The sequence below is a fragment of the Columba livia genome, chromosome 1 (assembly GCF_036013475.1).
Source record: "Columba livia isolate bColLiv1 breed racing homer chromosome 1, bColLiv1.pat.W.v2, whole genome shotgun sequence".
Classification (NCBI taxonomy): Eukaryota; Metazoa; Chordata; class Aves; order Columbiformes; family Columbidae; genus Columba; species Columba livia.
In genome coordinates, this window is record NC_088602.1 from 69965655 (window position 1) to 69984814 (window position 19160).

Consider the following 19160-nt stretch of genomic DNA (forward strand, 5'->3'; position numbering starts at 1 on the left):
AATGGCAAAACATCAGGCAATTAATCAAGCTGGCGCAGTGTACCTGAGGGACAAAAATTCTGTCTTTGTGAATAAAGTTTTATAATCTCACAAGCTCCTCTGGTAACTTCAGAAGTGGATTGTCTCTGATAGCCATCATATTCCTTCCCCCCCACCACCCCATCTTATCTCCTTCTTAAAGTCCTGGTCACCATACAATTTAGAAGCCAAAGTTCAGATGTGTTCATGACAATCTCTGACCACACCTCAGCTCCAGCACTGCGAATCCCTCCCAAACTGAGCTGTGTCTGTGTCCTGACTGTCTGAAAGTCACCAAAATGTTCCTTACAGTTGTCCTCACCCATCTGGGTGAGGAAACCCAGACAGACAGGCAGGGAGCTCTAGAAGAATTCTCAATCTGGATGATCAGAACTGCACCCTGCCCGCTCCAGACACAGCCAACACCTCGCAAGTATGGTCCAGACACCACTGTACTCTTACCTCGCTCTGGGTATTAGGAATACAGACATCTCCTCATCATGAGCTATTTGGTTCAGCCTTTTCCCTGCTCTGGAGCACCATGACGTTAAGTCAGTCTTACTGTAACTGCAGACATGCATCTAAGAGTCACCTTCAGTCCCTGGCTAGAGAGAAGAAGAAACAGCATGCTCTAGCACCAGAATGGATCAGATCCAACACCCACTATAGGTCTCAATAATGCCATACAGCATGAGAGGAAAATACTAGGACCCTACAAGAAATTCCACTTTGATGCAAGTGAACCATATCCTGCCATATCCTTTTATTCCCATTTTATTTCTCTACTAGTCCCATATTCTGCAGTATTACCAATGCAGTGGTAAGATCCCTGGGCTAACTTTCTGCTTGTCTACGTGCTCATGGCAGTCTACCTGAAGTACCAGGTAGCCAAGCTACTACCTTATTCTTCAGGATGGTCTTCAGAGAGAATCAGTGGCAGCATAAACACACTTCTCACATCCGACTGGAAATCCCCTTCTCTGTGAGTGTAACTGAGTTGGACCTGATAGTAACAGCACTCCCAAGCAACAGCAGACTGTAAAGTACCTGATGGTTTTCAGTTCTCCTTGTCGTCCACAGCATTCTGAACACCAGCAGCAAAAACTGACCAGCATTAACTTTGCTTAAAGTTGTGGGTTTTCTAAGGAGCCAAAAGCACCTGGTGCAGGTCAAGGAAGTGTCACAGCACAGTTTCAGTCTGGTTCCCATCTGAAACACTACTCCTTGGCTGTCAGGGTAAGATTTTCTTTGTTTTTTCTCAGAATGTATTTTCTGCAAAAACATTATTTGACTTTTGCAAAATTTTGTTGAGTGAACATTCCAAGCAGTTATATAAACTTATTGCTTTAGTCGTGTATTAACTGGGAGAAGGAAGTATTAAAAAAAATACCCAAAGAAACAAAAAAAACCCCACACACTATTGGACCACCTATTCCTTCTGTTTGTATTTTATCTATACTCTTATTGATCTCCTTTCATTTAGCATCACATTTTAAAGAGAATAAAAAGGAAATTTCTGAATGTAATTGTCTCTATTTCTTGAGAAGCACCTCTAAAAAAAAAAAAAAATATCACTCAGTGTACACAATTTGCAAAGTTCTGTATGTAACAAGCCTTATCAGATTTCCAAGAGGAACCTCACTGCTTCAAAAACCGGAATCCACAATCAGATCCATCTTCACCAATTGTTTCATTGATGCCAAGCCACAACAGCTTACTCAGAACTGTGCACGTGCCCAGGGATCCGTGCCAAAATGTCTCAGAGCAGGATCAGGTCCCTGTAAGATTAGCTGCATGCAGGGCTTCAATCCTGCAACTGCAATTGCTCAGGGTGACTGCTGTGACAGAGGCATTGCAGGACTGGGCCCTAAAATAATCAAGCATATAAAGATCTTTGTCCTCTCCACAACTGAGGCACAATTCTTAAAAGCCAACCCAACAAAAAACTTTTGTATTTGTGAAATAAAAATCAATTCTTTGGACAGCAAGCAGGACCAGTATTCTTCAGACCAAGCTCCTTGAGATCTATAGGCTGCTTCCCCATTTTTTGTTTTGTTGGTTTTTTTAGAAGTTGTTTTTCAGTTTGTTTTTTTTTTTCTTTAATATAAATATTTTTTCTAGTAATTCTTTCACAGCTCCCTCAGATGAGGACCCTTGCATGGCCCTTGTTTTAAAGATAAACCCAACACAGGAAAAACTCAGTCCAAAAGATGCAAGTTTAGCAGCCTTATACAAAAGATCAGCAGTTAAAAAACCCGGATAGTGCTGGCTGGAACTGTGGAGCAAAGATGGGGAATAACTCCCTTGGGATCTACCAATTTTTACTGATTATCTTCTTAGATTTCTATCACTGTATTTCACAGTATAGCACATGGATTTGAAATCAGAAGGAGAACAAGAAATTAAGAATCTTCTGTGAAATCAAGTTCCAGCATGCTCAAGACCGTGACAACTAAGAAAGCGGAACATACTTAAGACCCCAGGTTGGCACTGAAGTCCACAGCTCTAAACAGTAGTAGCCAACAAACAAAAGCACAAGGTCCATGGATTCTCAGTCTAATCTGCTTTAAAAGACAGTCATTAGGCTTCTTTGCTACTGACCTACTATGAAACTACAAGTTTAAACTTGGGACCTGAACTACAGAGTGTCCCACAAAACCCCACAGTGCCACAATGCTGACTTCCTTCCAGAACACTTGTGCCAATCCCTACAAGAAGCTCAGGCTATAGAGTTCAATTGAACACTCAAGCATAAATATGTTTCTATCACCTTCACACACCTTGAACCACAAACAGAACATGCTCGTGCATCCTTGCAAAAGTCATATTCAGAGAAGTAGGAAGAATGGACGGCAATATTCACACAGCACAGAGTAAAGATGACACCCTGGGTTGGAAGAACAAAACAACACGTCCAAAAGCTCTGACCTACAAGGTTATGTTTCTATCACACAGCACAAGCTCTTAAATGCAGCAGAAGTATTCTGCACTGACCTTAGATGCTAACAGATTGGTAAATTCACAAATACTTAATCAGTAAGCCCGAAATCGACAGAAGACAGTTCGCTATCATTTTTTTCACCTACCAATATGGAAAAGCAACATATGCACATACACAGGGCAGATGTTTCAGTAACAAAGAGGTAGCTGATATAATGGATTTAACAGCGATGTAAAAACTTGCAGGAAGTTCAGGAGTTCTGTACTTGGTTTTGCCACCAGCCATCTGGTCTTACCTGAACATCCCTGGGTCTACTCTGCAATCTGCAAAACGGGGCTGGTAACACTGGTTCTGAAATGTTTGTAAAATGTAGTTAGTTGATGCCTGTAAAAGTACACAATAGGAGAGCACAGTGTTATTATACCCTAATAATGTGCTGTTTAACAAAACATGCAACACATACAAATGACAACACCATCTGTGTTCTACAGTACACACTCTTAAAGACTTCATTTATATACATGTTTAGAAAGTGAATTGTTTTGACTCTCTGGTACAATGAAAAGGCTAAAAGTCAACCTGAAGTTCATCTCTCTAGAAAAAGCAGTACGCATCTTTTCTAGATCTTCACAAACATTAAATGAAACTGAGCCCCTGTGTGAAACTTTTCCCAAGTATTATAACAGCACCACAATTAATGCAACTGCTATTTTACCCTATAAGAGAGCCAACACATGGTAATAAAGAAGTAAAAAAATCTGTCCAAGTTTTCTCAGCTTTCTCCCCACCACTCAGTACCAAGTTTTTCTTCCAGAAGTTGCTCGACACTTTACAAAGGAAGAAGCCACCACCACCCCGAGTTTGTAAAAGGAGAAAGAGAGAATAAAAAGAAAGAGGAAGCAATCTGCGCAAGATCATTGAGCAAATTAATGGTAAAAACTGCAGCACCAGCCAGTGTTGGGGTTTTTTTGTGTTTTTGTTGTTTTGGTTTGTTTGTTTGTTGGAGTGTTTTGTTTTGTTTTTTCCTGCTCCAGACAGCACAATTTTCACCCTTTGCCGGAATCCTAGAAGGAAGTGCTAACCTTTCATTTGCTTGCTAAAATGTAAGTGCAGAGTTGGAATGCATTTTCACCCATACCTCTGAATATATTCGAGCTTAAATCGTAAACTGCATTGGATACAGCATTGCATATGCCCCAGGGTGTATTTCAAGAAGTTCATTTGGTGTCTGAGACACATTTTACTAGAAACTCACTCCAAGATCACTCTTCTTTGGTTCTAGCCCCATCAGAGTACAATTTATATGTTATTCTATGAATTTGTCTACCTTAGAAAACAGCCTTGTTTCAACTATACCAGAACACAACCAGAAGAAGTACTATGGCAACAGGATACTAGTTTACAGTTAAGCAAGGAATTTTCTGTGTATGTGCACCTCACTTCTGTACCAGTTATTATATTGGCATACCTCAAAGGGCAAAAAAACCCCACCTTACAGAAATGCAAGCACACCCTTGTGAAAGGGGTTTTACTGCTTTTTTTGGTCTCCATAGCTGAAAAAGTTGTAGTGGTATGCTGTACCTTTATTCCAAGGTTACTGCATCCACACTCATACCTTTACCTGCATTTGTGCAATAGTAAAATTCACACTAATCACCAGCATAATTCTGCTGGTACAGATGATCCTTAAAAAGAATCCTCAATGAGAGTCATGAAGGTTTTCTTACAAGTCAGAATTTATTTCAACTGAAGTCAATGGTGAAGTTCTCACTAAACTCAGCATGATAGTGACCAGACCTCCTGGGGCACAGCTCCCAGGTATCAGCACAGCTCCTTTTCGGTCAGGAGGTGGGGGAATCACACATATGGTTAGCTGCCTCTGTTGCTTTTGAGGGCGTGGGGGGAGAAGTACCTGGGAGAGTGACACAATCTGTTTTGCAGACAGTGACTAATATATATGATCCTTTGCAAAGGATACTCCTCTGCAGCATACCTTATACAAACTTGGAGCACTTGGGCTGGGGCCACACACCTGCCTTTCCACTCATAGAATCATTTCAGCTGGACAAGAACCCCAGAATCATCCAGTCCAACCAACTCCCTCTGTGCTGGGCTAGAGCTGCCATGAAGGCAAACCGCTCAGCAGCGATACTAGTTCGGTTCAGCACTAGCAGATATACTTCTCGTTGTGAAAATACAATTTTCTGGAAGTTCCTGAATATAAAATCATTTCAAGAAAAAGACTTGCCTGTCATCTAAATACAGAATGTTGGAGGGGTTATTTCACTAAGTTGATCCACTTGACTAACTCTACAAAGCAAAAAAAAAAACAAACACCAATCAAACAAGCTTTAACTGCAGTGATGGAATCAAACCCCCTTCCCCACAAATAAAAAACAAAAAGGAGCAAGCGTGTCTCATTCTTCCAGTCAAGAATCACCGATGTAGTTACAGCAGTATTCTAAACACACAGGGCTCCTAGCTGGTTTTGCTACAATCTCCATGACTAACGCAGCCAAATTCAGTTCAGCAGCATCGGTGCAATTGCACAAGCTCACACCAACTCTGAATTCAGACCAACGTGAATTTTATATCCAGATTTTTTATCCTGACCAGTAGCCCATTTCAATGTAAGCCAGTAGGAAAACACTGCTAAGCACATGCTGAGTAACTGGCTTCTCTGAGACATCTCAGACAGAACACCCTCAAAGATACCAATTCTCCTGAGAAAATCTTGGCTCGAATACTTATTTTCTGAACATGAAGAAAGCTTCAACATTTCACATGTCTAAGTGTGTGTGGAGAGGGCAGCAGGGAGGAAAAGCAAGTTAGAACAAGCATAGTTCAATCCTATAGAAATGCAATAACTATAAAATCGGCTGCATTAGTAAAGCATTCTCTTTAAACACTTAGGCTAAATAAAGAGCTAATTGTTTTCGGGCAGCTTCATAAAACATGAATGCTTCAGCAATAAACAACTTACATCAGAAAAGTTGCCTAAATATGCAACGACTTGATTTTCTTACTGATCTTGTACCAAATGTATGTGAAAATTAAAATGACAACCCCTTCAAGATGAGTGATTCGTCTTACTCTGGCTTGTTCTCTTCTTAAGAGTAGGTAATACTTAGTAACTTTCCCATTTCAATATTTTAAGGGAGGTTTTCTTTAAAAAAAAAAAAAAGAAAAATTACTCTTTTAAACATTTGTGACCTACAACAGCATTTTGACCTTTGCTTCAATTTTCTTCTAATATCTATTTAGCTTTCTAATCTTATCTTTTTATATTTAGTTATACAAGACCACAATAACTGTTGAGACTTTGAATACCCTATACATTGATATGAAAGAATACAGAAAAAGGACAAAGAGAGGATCATGAAACCTATGTTTGCGCTGGGGAGAGAGGCCATAAAAACATTTATTGAAGCATGTTAACTCCTCCTTTTCGGGGGGAAGAGTAAAACTGCGATGTATGAGTAGTTTGTGTAACTGTGCCACCAGACTCAGGCACACTCCACATTTCTGAGCACAACTCTTCTACTACCTGACGTCTAACTCCACATTCCTTAATAGTCACAGATACTACTACAAGGTTCCCCTGTGGAGCAGCCAAGTCAATACAAGTTATCAAGCTCTTTGCCTCTGCCCAGATGCTATTAATATTTTGGCAGGGTGGGGGTTAGAATTCTTTACCTGTGTTAGCCCACAGAGTTGCTATGACATATTTACCAATTTTTTTTTCTCCTTACTCTTTCTTCGTCTAATACACTAATAATAAGTTCAGCATCCAGTAACCAATTTGGTTTCACTTTTTTTGTTTTCTAGACACCAGTGCTGCTAGATTCATTCCTGGAAGTTATAAACTCCCTGCCCAGCCATTAAAGTCTCATATGTCACATAATGTAAAGAAAAGCTTACAACAGCAATTTTAAAATAATCACTTCATTTTTTTTATGTGAACTAGATGTCTATGTAAACGGACGGGTATCTGCTGATCTACATCTGCTAGAAGCTACAGAGGGGTCTAGCTCCCACAAAAAAGGTTAATAAGGTGACAGTGTCACCTAGTGAGCTACACTGCATTCCTTAATGGTGGAAGATACTGCCCAAGGCACCTGTTATTACAGAGAGAAACCTGGGATAATGGATACTGAAGCCATCTGAGAAAATATATTCAGCTTCACAGAAACTGATACAGTTACAAACTCATCCCTTCAGAAATCAGACTCAAATTTCAATCACATGTTACTGATGCTAAATGTATTTTAATAAGAAATATCAAATTGTAACTTACCTTTAAATTATGAAAAACTAATGTTAAATTATACTATAATATTATGTAATTCAGTTTCTATTAAATTAAAATAAATTACAGAAGTTTGAAGTCAAAACTGCAAACAAAGCTCAAATAGTTAACAGGTAAGTCTTCATCGAAGGACCAAGAAAAAGCATTAAGTTTAGAACTAAGTTGCCTGAAAGTAGTAACTTCCACTGCATTTCCAGAGAAAACACCATTGCTTCATGAGTCGCTTAGTGGAGTCTGGTGTAAAGCTGGGAAACTAAATGGGTATTTAAAAAGCAAGATAACTTGTTTCCCTCATTTGAAAAAGAGAAGTTTGAGTTCCACTAGTTCTAAAAGCTTGCATTTGGTTACAGTGGAATCAGTTACCTTATTAGGTATAACACTTTACTTACATTTTAGGTGCAAAATCTATTTGCGTTAATTTGTGTGCATGAGTGTAGCTTTATTAAATAGGACATTTGTAAAGGCCACAACCTAAAAAAAGGCATAATTTGTTATGTTCTAAATCAAAACTTTTAACAGTTGCAATCAAAAGAAATGCATGTAACTCATGTAATCACTTAGAAAGTGTGCAGGCATACAGAGCATCCTCTGAACTAACAAAAAAGTAGTACCAAGTTTAGTGTAAAGGCTATATTTAGTGACATATTTCAACGGCCGTCTATCAATAGAGATTGCTTCTGAGAAAACAAATACAAAAATACCAAAGCAAAACGAGATTAAAAGCACCAATTTAAACCAAGTAATTATTGACCAAAATAATTATTTAAATCAGTTCAAAAGGCATAACGGGAATGTCAAAGCACCAGAGGTGTAAGCACATGTACAGAGGTGCTCACAAGGACCAGGGATACGAGGTGTAAAAGCCTCCCTGCTTTCACCATGCCTGCCCGCACTCTTTCCTTCAGCCCTGCTCCATCCCTGCAAAGCCTGTTAGTGCTCCACAAAACACCATCCCGTGCTCACAAAGATTTTTTTAATTTTTTTTTTTTTGTTTTCCCCTCTAGGATCCTTGAATAAGAACACATACTGTCCTCGCTGGAAGACCTGCACTGTGCCCTTCTCTCCTGCGACCAATCGCATGGGGATGTCTGTGTCGACCGCCTCGCCTCCTGGTTTGATTTCTCTCTTTTTGTCTCCATAAGTGAAGAACAACAGCAAACTTCAAATGCAGCTCATCTGTGGGTCCAGGAAAGCAAGACTGCATCCAGAAACTAGATCACCCATGGCACAGAAAGCAGCATGACAATTCTTAGACAAAACTCAGTATCTGGCCAGTTTTCTCAGGTGCTTCCCTTCCCGCAGCCCAGCATCCTCTCACTCACTTCAGCCCCCTCGCCGCCCCATGCAACAAAACAGAAAGCTCGGCAGTGACATCCTCAAGAGTCCACTTCTCTTTATAAATAAATAATCTCCTTCCTCTAGGCATGTCTCTCAGGAGACCAGGATCTTCCTTCGCTGATTAAAAACCAGGAAGACTTTGCAGGCACGCAGGCCCCGAGCTTTGTTTGGAGCTCCCACCTGAACAGCAGTGCCAGCCCCAAGTAAGAGAGCAAACTCAGGACAAGATTTCGAAACCTGTGGCTGAGCATCCAGATCCTTTTGGCAGTGGCCTCCGAGGGAAACCGATGGTCCAGACCATGGCAATGGCCCTCACGGCATCAGATGTTGTGTGGGTGACTTCTAACCATAGACTTTATTTACCTTCTGCTGCTTTAGTACACAATGCTGACGTGACGCAGATGAGCACAACCATGCACAAGAGATGAGGGAAAATACTGATTTACTAACAAGGGAAACAAATTGTAATTTTTCCCTCACATATACATGGGCAGTTTTCTGTCACATTAACAGGAAATTGACACATTCAACCAAACAGTTACACTTAGCTATCCATAACTTACTTCACCTATTGAAGGTTTTCTATACTAAGAAATAAAATCAAACCGAAAAACTTCTCCCCTTGCTCTAGTTCTGACACTTGTGCTATTTACTTAGTCCAACAGTTTTCAAAGAATGTCACTGGAGATTCTGCTTACTCTTTCAGCACTGGAACCCATTTTTAATCAGCAAAACAGAGGAGTAAATTGTGAATAGCTACTTGCATTAATATATTTGCTACCAGTTTTGTCATTCTTCATTTTGCAGACATCAAATTTCCCCCTATAAACACCTCTGTTTCTCCAAAAGCAGCTGGAAATTAATGATGCTATTTTTATTTTCTTATTAATTCGTATGCCATAGCTCCATAATCAGTGCTGGAGCATGCTGCAATTTTGTGTACTCGTTTCAAAATATATTATGAGCACTTGATGACTGATGTTTAACACAATGTACGAAAGAGTATCTCAAACAAATTAGAGGGAAGAAATACAAATAAAGACATTTTACTTAAATAAGAAAAAAAAATTACAGACATATTCAAACAAGAGCTAAACCCTGAAACTCACAAGTTTGTGGCATGGAACACTCGCTGATTAGAACTAAGCCAGGCAGGAAGTTTGTACTGCACAACGTGAAATTTGGGTATGAAGAAATCTTCTGCAAAGAGAAAGAATATCTGAAGCCAGACTCACCAAGAAGTGGAGATGACAATGCTACTTCTTCCCAAATCCACAACTTTCAACCGCTGACTAGCAGTACATCAGATGCTCTCTTTGCCCAGCCATATAACCAACTTGGGAAGCAAATATACTCGAACAAAACAGCATACATGCCAAAAGACATATCAGCTACCAAATAGCATTCTCACACTTCATGCTCTTCCACCCTCTTCTCATTTATGTGAGCTCCATGTATTTCAGCCTTGTCTCTATTCTGAGCCCTTCCTGCACTGCTCATCACGTCAGGGACTGCCCATAAGCTTGTGCACTGATCACTGCATACAAAACGGGTTCATGACCCTGTCAGGACTATCTGCATATCAACAATTAAGAATAATATGAAATCTGCAGCTTTCCTGAGGAATTACAGGCCACCAGCAACTCCAAGCAGTAGATCTGCAAAGGGGTGCATGCTTGTGATGCAGCTCTGGTTCTGGATTTTTTTCAGGAAGCCAATTGCACAGCTGTAGCTGCAAGACTGAGCTCTTCAGTAGTTAAGACAACATACATTCATGTTCCTGTGCTTCACCCCATAAGGAAAAGGGGAAAAAAAAAAAAAAAAAAAAAAAAAATCAGCATGATGTTGCTAACTATATTATCACTGTAGGCGTGATGTGGCTCAAAGACCACTTGTGGAAAGCAAATCAAACAGGGCCAACCACAAAAATGCCTTTTTCATCAACCTGGCAAAAAAGAGCAACTTCCTCTCAAGTTTCAGAGACAGATTTTAATGCAGAACATCAATATGTTTCAGCTCCACTGACTTTCATGAAGTTACTTTACACCGAAGAGGCCAAAATAAAATAAGAAATAAAGTTCTCCCTCACTCCTTCTATTCTCTCTCAAGGTTGTCTTTACCCAAATTCATCTCCAGATCTCTTGTGATATTGTTCTCTTAACTATTGCTTTGACAACCACAAAATAATGCATTCTCTCAAACACATAAATAAAAACCCAGGATTATTTGGTTCATAAAAGAACACACAGGCCAAAGAGTGAAGACTTAACTATTCTACAGCAAGAGACATAATCCTCAGTATTACTGTCTGACGTGCCTTACCCATTGCTGGATAACTCCTGATTGTGTAGGACCCTGCTACAAATGAAAAACAAACAAAAACACAAGAAAAAGACAACTTCTGACAAGGAATGTCTTTAAAAGTCATAGAATCATTTCGGCTGGAAGAGACCCTCATGATCATCGAGTCCACCCATAACCTAAGCTAACTCTAGTACTAAAACACGTCCCTAAGAACCTTGTCTAAACACTTCCAGGGATGGTGACTCCACCACTTCCCTGGGCAGCCTGTTCCAATGCCCGACAACCTTTTCTGTGATGATTTTTTCCTAATATCCAATCTAAACCTCCCCTGGCGCAACTTGAGGCTATTACACAGTCCTTACGTAGCTGGAAGAAAAAGTGTATTGGAGAAAGAACTGACAGGTGGGGTTCAGAGCCAGCAACCCCGCAGCAGTAGAACATTGCCCAGCACACTCAGCAGTACGGTGTGGTCACCAGTCCATGACCCACCAGAGGCCCAGGAGAGGGTTTAAGTTTTCCTCACCTGAATCCTGCCACAGGCCAGTTCATGTCTCATTAATAGTACCAAAGAGCAGGTCTTTAATGTGGGCACCCAGCCCTGCCATGGGGAGCTATGGGTTTTGGAAGAGCAGGACTAAGCCCCTCCTGAGAGTGCAGATGACCCAATCTTCCTGTTGCTACAACCTACTCAAGAGGAGAGCAACCCCACAGCCAGGTGTGCCGTTAGTGGGGTTTCACAGCATCTCAAAGCAGACTCCTCAACAACTTGCTACATACATGTTGCCTTTCAGAAAAAAAAAAAAAAAAATAAAAACAAACAAAAAAAAAGCAAATAGGCAGAGGGAAGACACACTTTCCCACTTCCTCTCAGCAAGGAAAGGTGTAGACAGGACTTGTTAAGATTCTTGTCAAGAGAGCTTCCACTTGAATTAAGTTCCAGAGATCCCATGTTGTGCGAGTCCACTGAATTATTTTTATCCTTGCTGAATGAGGCTCTCTGTGACATGAATGGTCAATAAAATGCTGCTGCTTCTTTTCAGCAATTGCTACATTTTATAAAATCTCTTATATCGAAACACCCATGTGGAAGATTTCTTACAATAAAAATTCCATGCTTCCTAAGCAACTGATTTTCTTAGCGCAGTCTCATAAAATCCTGTTAACTTTCCTTCCCCTTGCTAAAAATTGAAATTTTGGTGTACTAGCTTTCTTTGTACTCAAATATGCCTGAAGCTAGTTTATTGTCACATACTGAATTGTCCATGCTCATAAGGACTTGCTATTACACTATGCATTTGTGTGCTATAAGGGAAAAGGCATGAACACTGGAAAGTGTCAAAGCCCTGCTTTTCCTCTTTGTTGATTCATATTTTATGTAATCAAATTTATAAATACTAAAAATAATAAAATGCTGCTATCATTCTGAGAATACTACAACTAGGTCTATGGTCAGGCACTAAATAAAGTATGCTTTCATCCTCAAATGCAACTCCTATTGTGAAAATCAAAGCCAACCCGTATAGTCAGTAACAAAACACTAGTAACCAGCAAATCTGAAAATCTTACAGGATAAAATATATTTAGAAGGTTTATAAATAAAAGTTCAATTACTAAGTTACCCTACTTATCACAATACTGCCAGTGTCAAAGTAACTGCTTCCATCAATTCCATGTTTCATAAGAAAGTTAGTTGTGATTTTGCATTAGATTATTAGTATGAAAAATAATTTAATTGTAAAGAACTATTTCAGATCAACACATTTTAAAAACTTCACTGTGAAAACCAATATTGTACTTCAAAAAGTTATTACAAGAAAGTTAGTATTAAACAGTTTAATATAATAAATAGTGCAGTATACACAGCAGCTTAAATACCACATTTAGTGGCAAAAACTCTTAAGTAAGCTCTCCTCCTACTTTAGCCTCTGCTGTCAATAAATGTAACTGAACTGAAAGTCAGTAACTTCACACTACCCTGAAGGAATTTTTTTTTTAAGTAACATAATGAATGAAAGTTGAGAAATAGCAAAAGATGCCCACCTGGCACAGAATTCAGCGAGACTACTCACATGTCCAGGGAGACATTTACCAGGAAGGCTTCAGAGTGGTAGGATACACCAAGGGAAAGAACACAAAACTAAAGACACAGATATTAATTTTATTCCATTCCCTGCTAATGCTAACCTGCTAAGTGACTGCAGACAAGCCTATGTTCCTTCATTGCTTTGTATCTCAGATGCCAAAACCAGGGATAAACATGATTGTTCCTTGTTTCGAGGTGTGCGATTACAGCTTGTGTACTTCGCCAGACAGGACATAACACATAAATAAAGCAATGCCTACAACTGCCAATTATTAATAATATCACTATTATCGAGAGAGTAATGTGTTTGGTTTTTTTTTCCTTTTCCAAGCAAAGTAATCTAACAGCAGCCCATCAAGCCATTCTTAAAGTCAGAGCAATCCTTATGCTGATTCAGGTCTTACCCCTCCTGAAACTGTCCCAAAGGGTGACAGCTGCAAGAGTCTTTTGTGAAATTCACAGTCCGCTAGTACCAGGTTCATCACCACACCGCTCTCAGACAGGAACACTGCATCAGCACTGATCTTAAAAAAATAAACTAATAAAAAGGAAGTAAGTCTTAATAATCTTTTGAATAAAACAAAATGGAAAAGCTGCTCACAAGGATACCCCAGGAAGGAGGGGAAACATGGTAGAAGGAAGAGAAATAAAGTTAATACCAGAGAAGTCACAAAGCGACTTTTTCCTGTCTCCTCTCAATAATATTTTGAAACACATACAAATATTATTTCAATCCAGCTTCACAGACTCCTAACTAACAAATAAAACATAAATTGTTAAGTAAGACAGAACAGTACCCATACTACTTCAAAATCAACTTAATTCACCTAGGAAAACTGTCCCAACAAACAGGTACCGGATCATTCAATGACACAGGGAAGTACCCTCAGCCTCCATTTGCAGGTGGCAAAGGGACACACAGCTGTGCTTCCAGGAGCAAACTCTGACCCTGGAAACCACCAGCGGGCCACGGCAGTGCCGCCGACTCTGCCGGCTGCTGCAGTGGCTGCCCCCCTGGCAGGGGATGTTCAACTTGGGTCCAAAATTTGGAAAGTGGCCTCTGGTTTCAGCTACATCACCTGCCAGAGCTCACAGAGACAGCCTATGGCAGGCTCAGAAATTAAAATCAGAGTTTCATTTCAGTTCCAAATGTCATTTATAGCACCTTGCTCCACCGAGGAGCCACCTTCAAATAAACAGGGAGGCCTGAACACTTCATATGCCACATACCATTGAAAGAGAAGCAGCGTTTCACCTCCCGGGCACACAGATTTCGCTGCCGATACATTTACAGCTTTCACACGACAGCAGAACTTTGCACAGTGCAGGTCTCATCTACCTGACCTGCACCTTCCCCACCACTACGCACAGTGGAAAGGTAATTCTCCCCAGACCACTTGGTCAAAATCTCCATTCTTCATACCACACTGCCACCAGATATCTGCCCTGCCTAGCACCACACTGACTGAGCTTCAGAGACTTTGTGCATCCTCAGCCTGCAGACCACGAGCAGCATCAACCTGGAACAACTTTAAGCTCTGAACGCGAACAGTCGTATCAGTGAATTTAACAAGACTTGTCATCTGCTTAACGATACTCACATGCTTACAGTATCACAAGCTATGGAACCAGTAATTTACAAATAAAGTATATTAAGAACATTCTGGATGAAAAGGAAAAATGTTAGCTATGAAATAACTGCACGATTACCTCTGATATTTTATGTGGAAAACTGACATTTAATATATTTAATTATTCACACAACAACTATGAAAGAGACGGGTTTTCTTCCTTGAACAGAAAAATAAACATGGACAAATTTCTCTCACCATCACTCCTACGCTCCTTTCCTAAACAAACCTCCTGTTGAAACTAACAGAAGTTTTACAGGTGAAATGTTTATGGCAAGCAGCCCCCAAAAAACTCAAATGCATTGAAGGTGAGCTTCTTCAATATTTTGAGTTTACCTCAACACTGAAACCAATTATGCTTCTGCTAAATTACGTGTCTGCTTGAAATGGTTTATCAGCTTGCTGTGCAAAGAGGGACAGAAGTATGCAACAAACTTTTGAGACCATGGGTCAATTTTTGAAGCATTCACAAGACCCCTTGCTAAGCGGCTCACCCCCTTTCAGCATGTGACACACCATCATTACACCCAGCCCTTGTTAACCGAGATCAGAATGCAGGTGTCTCTCCTGTATGTCAAGACCAAATTGCTCAACTCCATTAATGAACGGTCACTTTACTGAGAACTGTATAATAAGAGAAACCTTCCCTTTTACCAAAATAAAAGGTCCCTAGAGTAAATGGAGGTTTCTAAGCACAGAAAATCTAATGAAATATCTATTCTCCCCTTAACTAGACACATTATTTTTATTACCTTTTTTTTTTTAGCTATGAGGAAATGTATTTCTCTGCTTCTGCTAAAGCTTCTATTATGCCTTTTTCATCAAAAAGATACCCTACCCCTCTTTTCTTTTCAAGAACTAGATTTAGCACTATGCACAAAATCGACATCCGCTCCTCTTACAGCTGTGGGCAGATTATGACCACCACTTCATTTCTAGGACCAAAATTCCATGCATCCAAAAGACTTCATCACATAAAACCAAAACCAGATAATGACTGAAGATAATACCTGAAGCAGGGTCCCTGACCTATTCTTGTTCAGTACCCTTTGCCATTACTCCAAATAAAGAAAAAAGTCCTTGGCACTTATAGCACTCTAATCTGAATCTTACCTGAAAACACAGAAAACTAAGTTCAGAAATCAGTGCTGAACAACAGTTTGAAATCTGTCTGCCAGTTTTTAAATTTCCCAACGCGTTTTTACTTTGTAAAAATTGTTGCACCAATTATTCTACATAGAACATGATCCTTGTCAGCAATGCCACAAAACTGAAAGCAATATTCTCCTGTGCAAGTGGTCTGTCAAAAAGAACTTCAGGAATTTCATTTGGTGTTTATACTCTCAGACCTACACATAACAACCTCACTGCCCACAAAATCTGAAAAACTGAAATTTAGGTGTAATTCTACAGGAACTGGAAAACAGGCAGAATCCTCCCTCTGAACTATCTCCCCACAGTGGTTATTCCAGCCTTAAGACTAGTTTTGTGGTACTAATATCACACCAGAACAGCTGCTCCCAACAGCCCCCTTTGAGCCGGTGTGTTTGTTTGGGCCATCACTTATCCTATGTCTGCTATACACTGCCTGGAAAAGGTCAAGAGTATGTTATTAATCATTCCCATTTATGAGTACTAAGCTTACCCCAAATACATGTCTTGTCTTGTTTTCAATTATGTACACAATAGTACCATAAAAAAAATATTACCTCCCACTTCCCCATTTTGGGCCAAATGCAGTTCAGTGCCACCATGGGCAATTGTATGAGAAGCGCTTCAAGTGCCATTCACTTTATGTCATCTGTGAATGTGACCCCACACATTTAGAACATCATCTTTAAACTACCACTTCTGCTTCAGCTTAAAAGATGTCAAACCCTTCAAAAAGCGTCAAAACTTTTCCCAGCATACAGATTAAAACAAAACAAAACAAAAGTTGTGTACCTGAAAGCTTAGGAATACTAGTAAATTAGTCACTAAGATTCATCTTTCAAATTGATAGGTACCTGCATTAATCAATGCCAAAATAAAAAACAGTAATACGGAAAGAGCATGGATGGACTTCTAATTAGTTCTCAGTTTTACATGTTAAAACTGAACCAACTCCTGTTGCAGTAGTATTACAATTCTGCTAAACTTCTCACTGATTCTTGACCTCCAGAGTTTTCAATTACCTATTCTGTCTATATTTTCATATTTTTCCTACCACTGAATTTTAAAAGGATTTTACATTCTCATTAAGTTCTCGACCTGTGTGTTGCACATTCTGATGTTACTTTGGTTTAAAACTTTTGCCCGAAATCAATCAGCTGATTATCTTCACAAAACAAGGTTTAAGAAAAAAGAAAAGAAGAGAGACCTGAATACACACAGCTTTTTAATTCTCAGGTTATTCAGACCCACCGCTACATACAAACTTCGTAATCTAGCAGTTGCTGGGAGTACCCAGAGAAGACGTTTTCTGAGGCGCTAAAACCTGAACAAGCATCTTCCATGTAAAAAGTGGCAGCACGAGGACCTCTATCTTATCAACAACAACCAAGTTATTTTTCCGTGTGCAGAGTTTACATACTTACCCAGGAAGGCAACTGGAAATTACAGACAGACGAAGATGAAGCTGTCTCAAAGCCTTTGTCATGTGATAGTGACCTATAAAGTATCAAATAAAGGCACATCATCAGCACACCATGATTGTACAATATTGCAACTCACCACAACGCCAGCAAGAGGAGAGATCCCACAACTAGAAACTTGTTTCCTCCTCACCCCCACCCCAGATAAGTTGTCATTAAAACAAGATGACAGTCGCAGGAAACTGTAAGGAGCAAACAAAAGATGCACCGTGTCTTTAAAGGGCACCAGGACTGGGCAAATGGAGCAAATCATCTGAGTGTGCATCAGCAGGGTGGGTTATTTTTCCTCTGTGCCTCTCGTACACACGGATGGATGTTTATGCGTGCAGACAGACATATATACGTACACATAGGGATGCATCACGTAATTATTTACATGCACACACGAAGAAACACGCATGCATTAACAAAATAAAAGGCAGAAAGTTGACCACCATCTGCAAGGAGGCATACATAACAATAACCCCCGGGAACTTACACAAGTGAGCCATCAATCCCCGCGCGTGGATAAGCCAAACAACGCAAAATTAACAAGAAGAATAAGCCGCCAGACTGCAGGTACGAGATCCACCCGGGGAGACAGAGAGACAAACAGACAGACAGAGGGACGGACGGAAGGCTGCAACGCTGTAACACAGTTTCAGGTAATGCCCGTTCGCCCCCGGCAGAGTCCAGCCGAGCCGCCCGGAGTCCTGCGACCGCCCAGCGGGCCCCTCCACCACCGCGGCCCGCGGGGAGAGCGGCGAGACCCCCGGCCGCCGCGGGGGGAGCGGCGTTTGCAGCCGCCGCCCGCTCGCCGCCCACCCGCGCCCGTGCAAAGTGTAGGGCCACCGGAATCCGGGCTCCGGGGTGGGGTGGAAAGAAAAGGTATTAAATATGGAGAAAGACCGCCGTGCCCCAGGGTTTTCCCCGTCTCCCCCCCGCGACCCCCCGGCCCTCGGTCATCATCAAGTTTGCATCTTAGTTACAAAATGTCGATCTTGAAGGCTGACAAGACACAGGGAGACGGGGGGAGAAAGAGAGAGAGTGTGTGAGTGAGAGAGAGAGAGAAGAGAGAGTCCATCTTGCTTTGAGGGGGGAGGAGAGGAGCAATAATGCAGCGCATAAATCTCACCCTCCCGGGGGAAAAGTCTGCACAACACCTTTGGGGGCGGGCGAGCGGGCAGGGAAGGGGCGGCGGCGCGGGTAGGGGGCGCGGGGGGCTCCCCGGCCCTCCCAGCTGCCCTCCCCGGCGGGATCTGGCGAGGCAGGCTGGCAGCAAACACCTCCCTGCTGCTCCCCTCCTCCTCCCCGCGGGCCCGGGCGATGATCCCGCTGCTGCCGCCGCCGCCGCTGCCACCGGGGAGGAGGTGCCGCCGCCGCCGGGAGAACCACATGGAGACCGGCACCCCGTCCCTGCCCCGGCGGCCGGGCCGGGCCCCTCCGCCGCCCCGCCGGGCAGCGGGACCTGGACGTGTCACCAGCAGGACGGGCAATGGTTTCGGCGCCCCAGGCCCGAGTGACCACCGCCGGCCTGCCGGCGCCCCGGCCTCCCCACACACACTCACCTCCAGAAAAAAACTTTTAACCGCGGGCCTCCCCCGGAAAAAGTGGCGAATCCGCCCCGCACACGGTTAAAGCCCCGCGGCCCCCCGGCTCGGCTGGCGGCGAGCGGGGGAGACCCGGGCACGGTCCTTCCCCGCCCCGGCGGGGAGGGAGGGAGGAGGCAGGCAGGCAGGGAGGGGGCGGGCAGCCGCCTGCCGGTGCCTCTCGCCCCGCCGCCGTACATGTCGTCTCGGCGGCTCTCGCATCGCTTCGTTTTACCTTCCTCATTCAGCAGCGGCGGCGGGCTGCCACCGATATTTCTAACGCAAACCTGCTGCCGTGCGGCGCCCGGGATTAACGCGATCGCCTCCCTTCCCCT

The 19160-nt window shown here is 42.0% G+C and overlaps 1 protein-coding gene across 28 annotated transcripts in view; it reads right to left on the bottom strand.

Annotated features, from left to right (window-relative positions):
- Nucleotides 1-19160, bottom strand: part of BBX (BBX high mobility group box domain containing) — a 148448-nt gene that overhangs the window by 124562 nt on the left and 4726 nt on the right. For 7 of the 28 annotated variants that reach the window (XM_065049873.1, XM_065049862.1, XM_065049853.1 and 4 more), the window contains exon 2: nucleotides 17201-17273. Coding sequence is in view for 5 of the 28 variants with exons in the window: in XM_065049850.1 (XP_064905922.1) it covers nucleotides 17201-17273 (73 nt within the window). In the remaining 23 variants the exon portion in view is untranslated. Of the gene's footprint in view, nucleotides 1-480; nucleotides 603-3254; nucleotides 3344-5207; nucleotides 5270-17200; nucleotides 17274-18804 lie in introns of those variants that run through there. The other 21 variants (XM_065049860.1, XM_065049851.1, XM_065049864.1 and 18 more) reach the window with 13 other exon arrangements.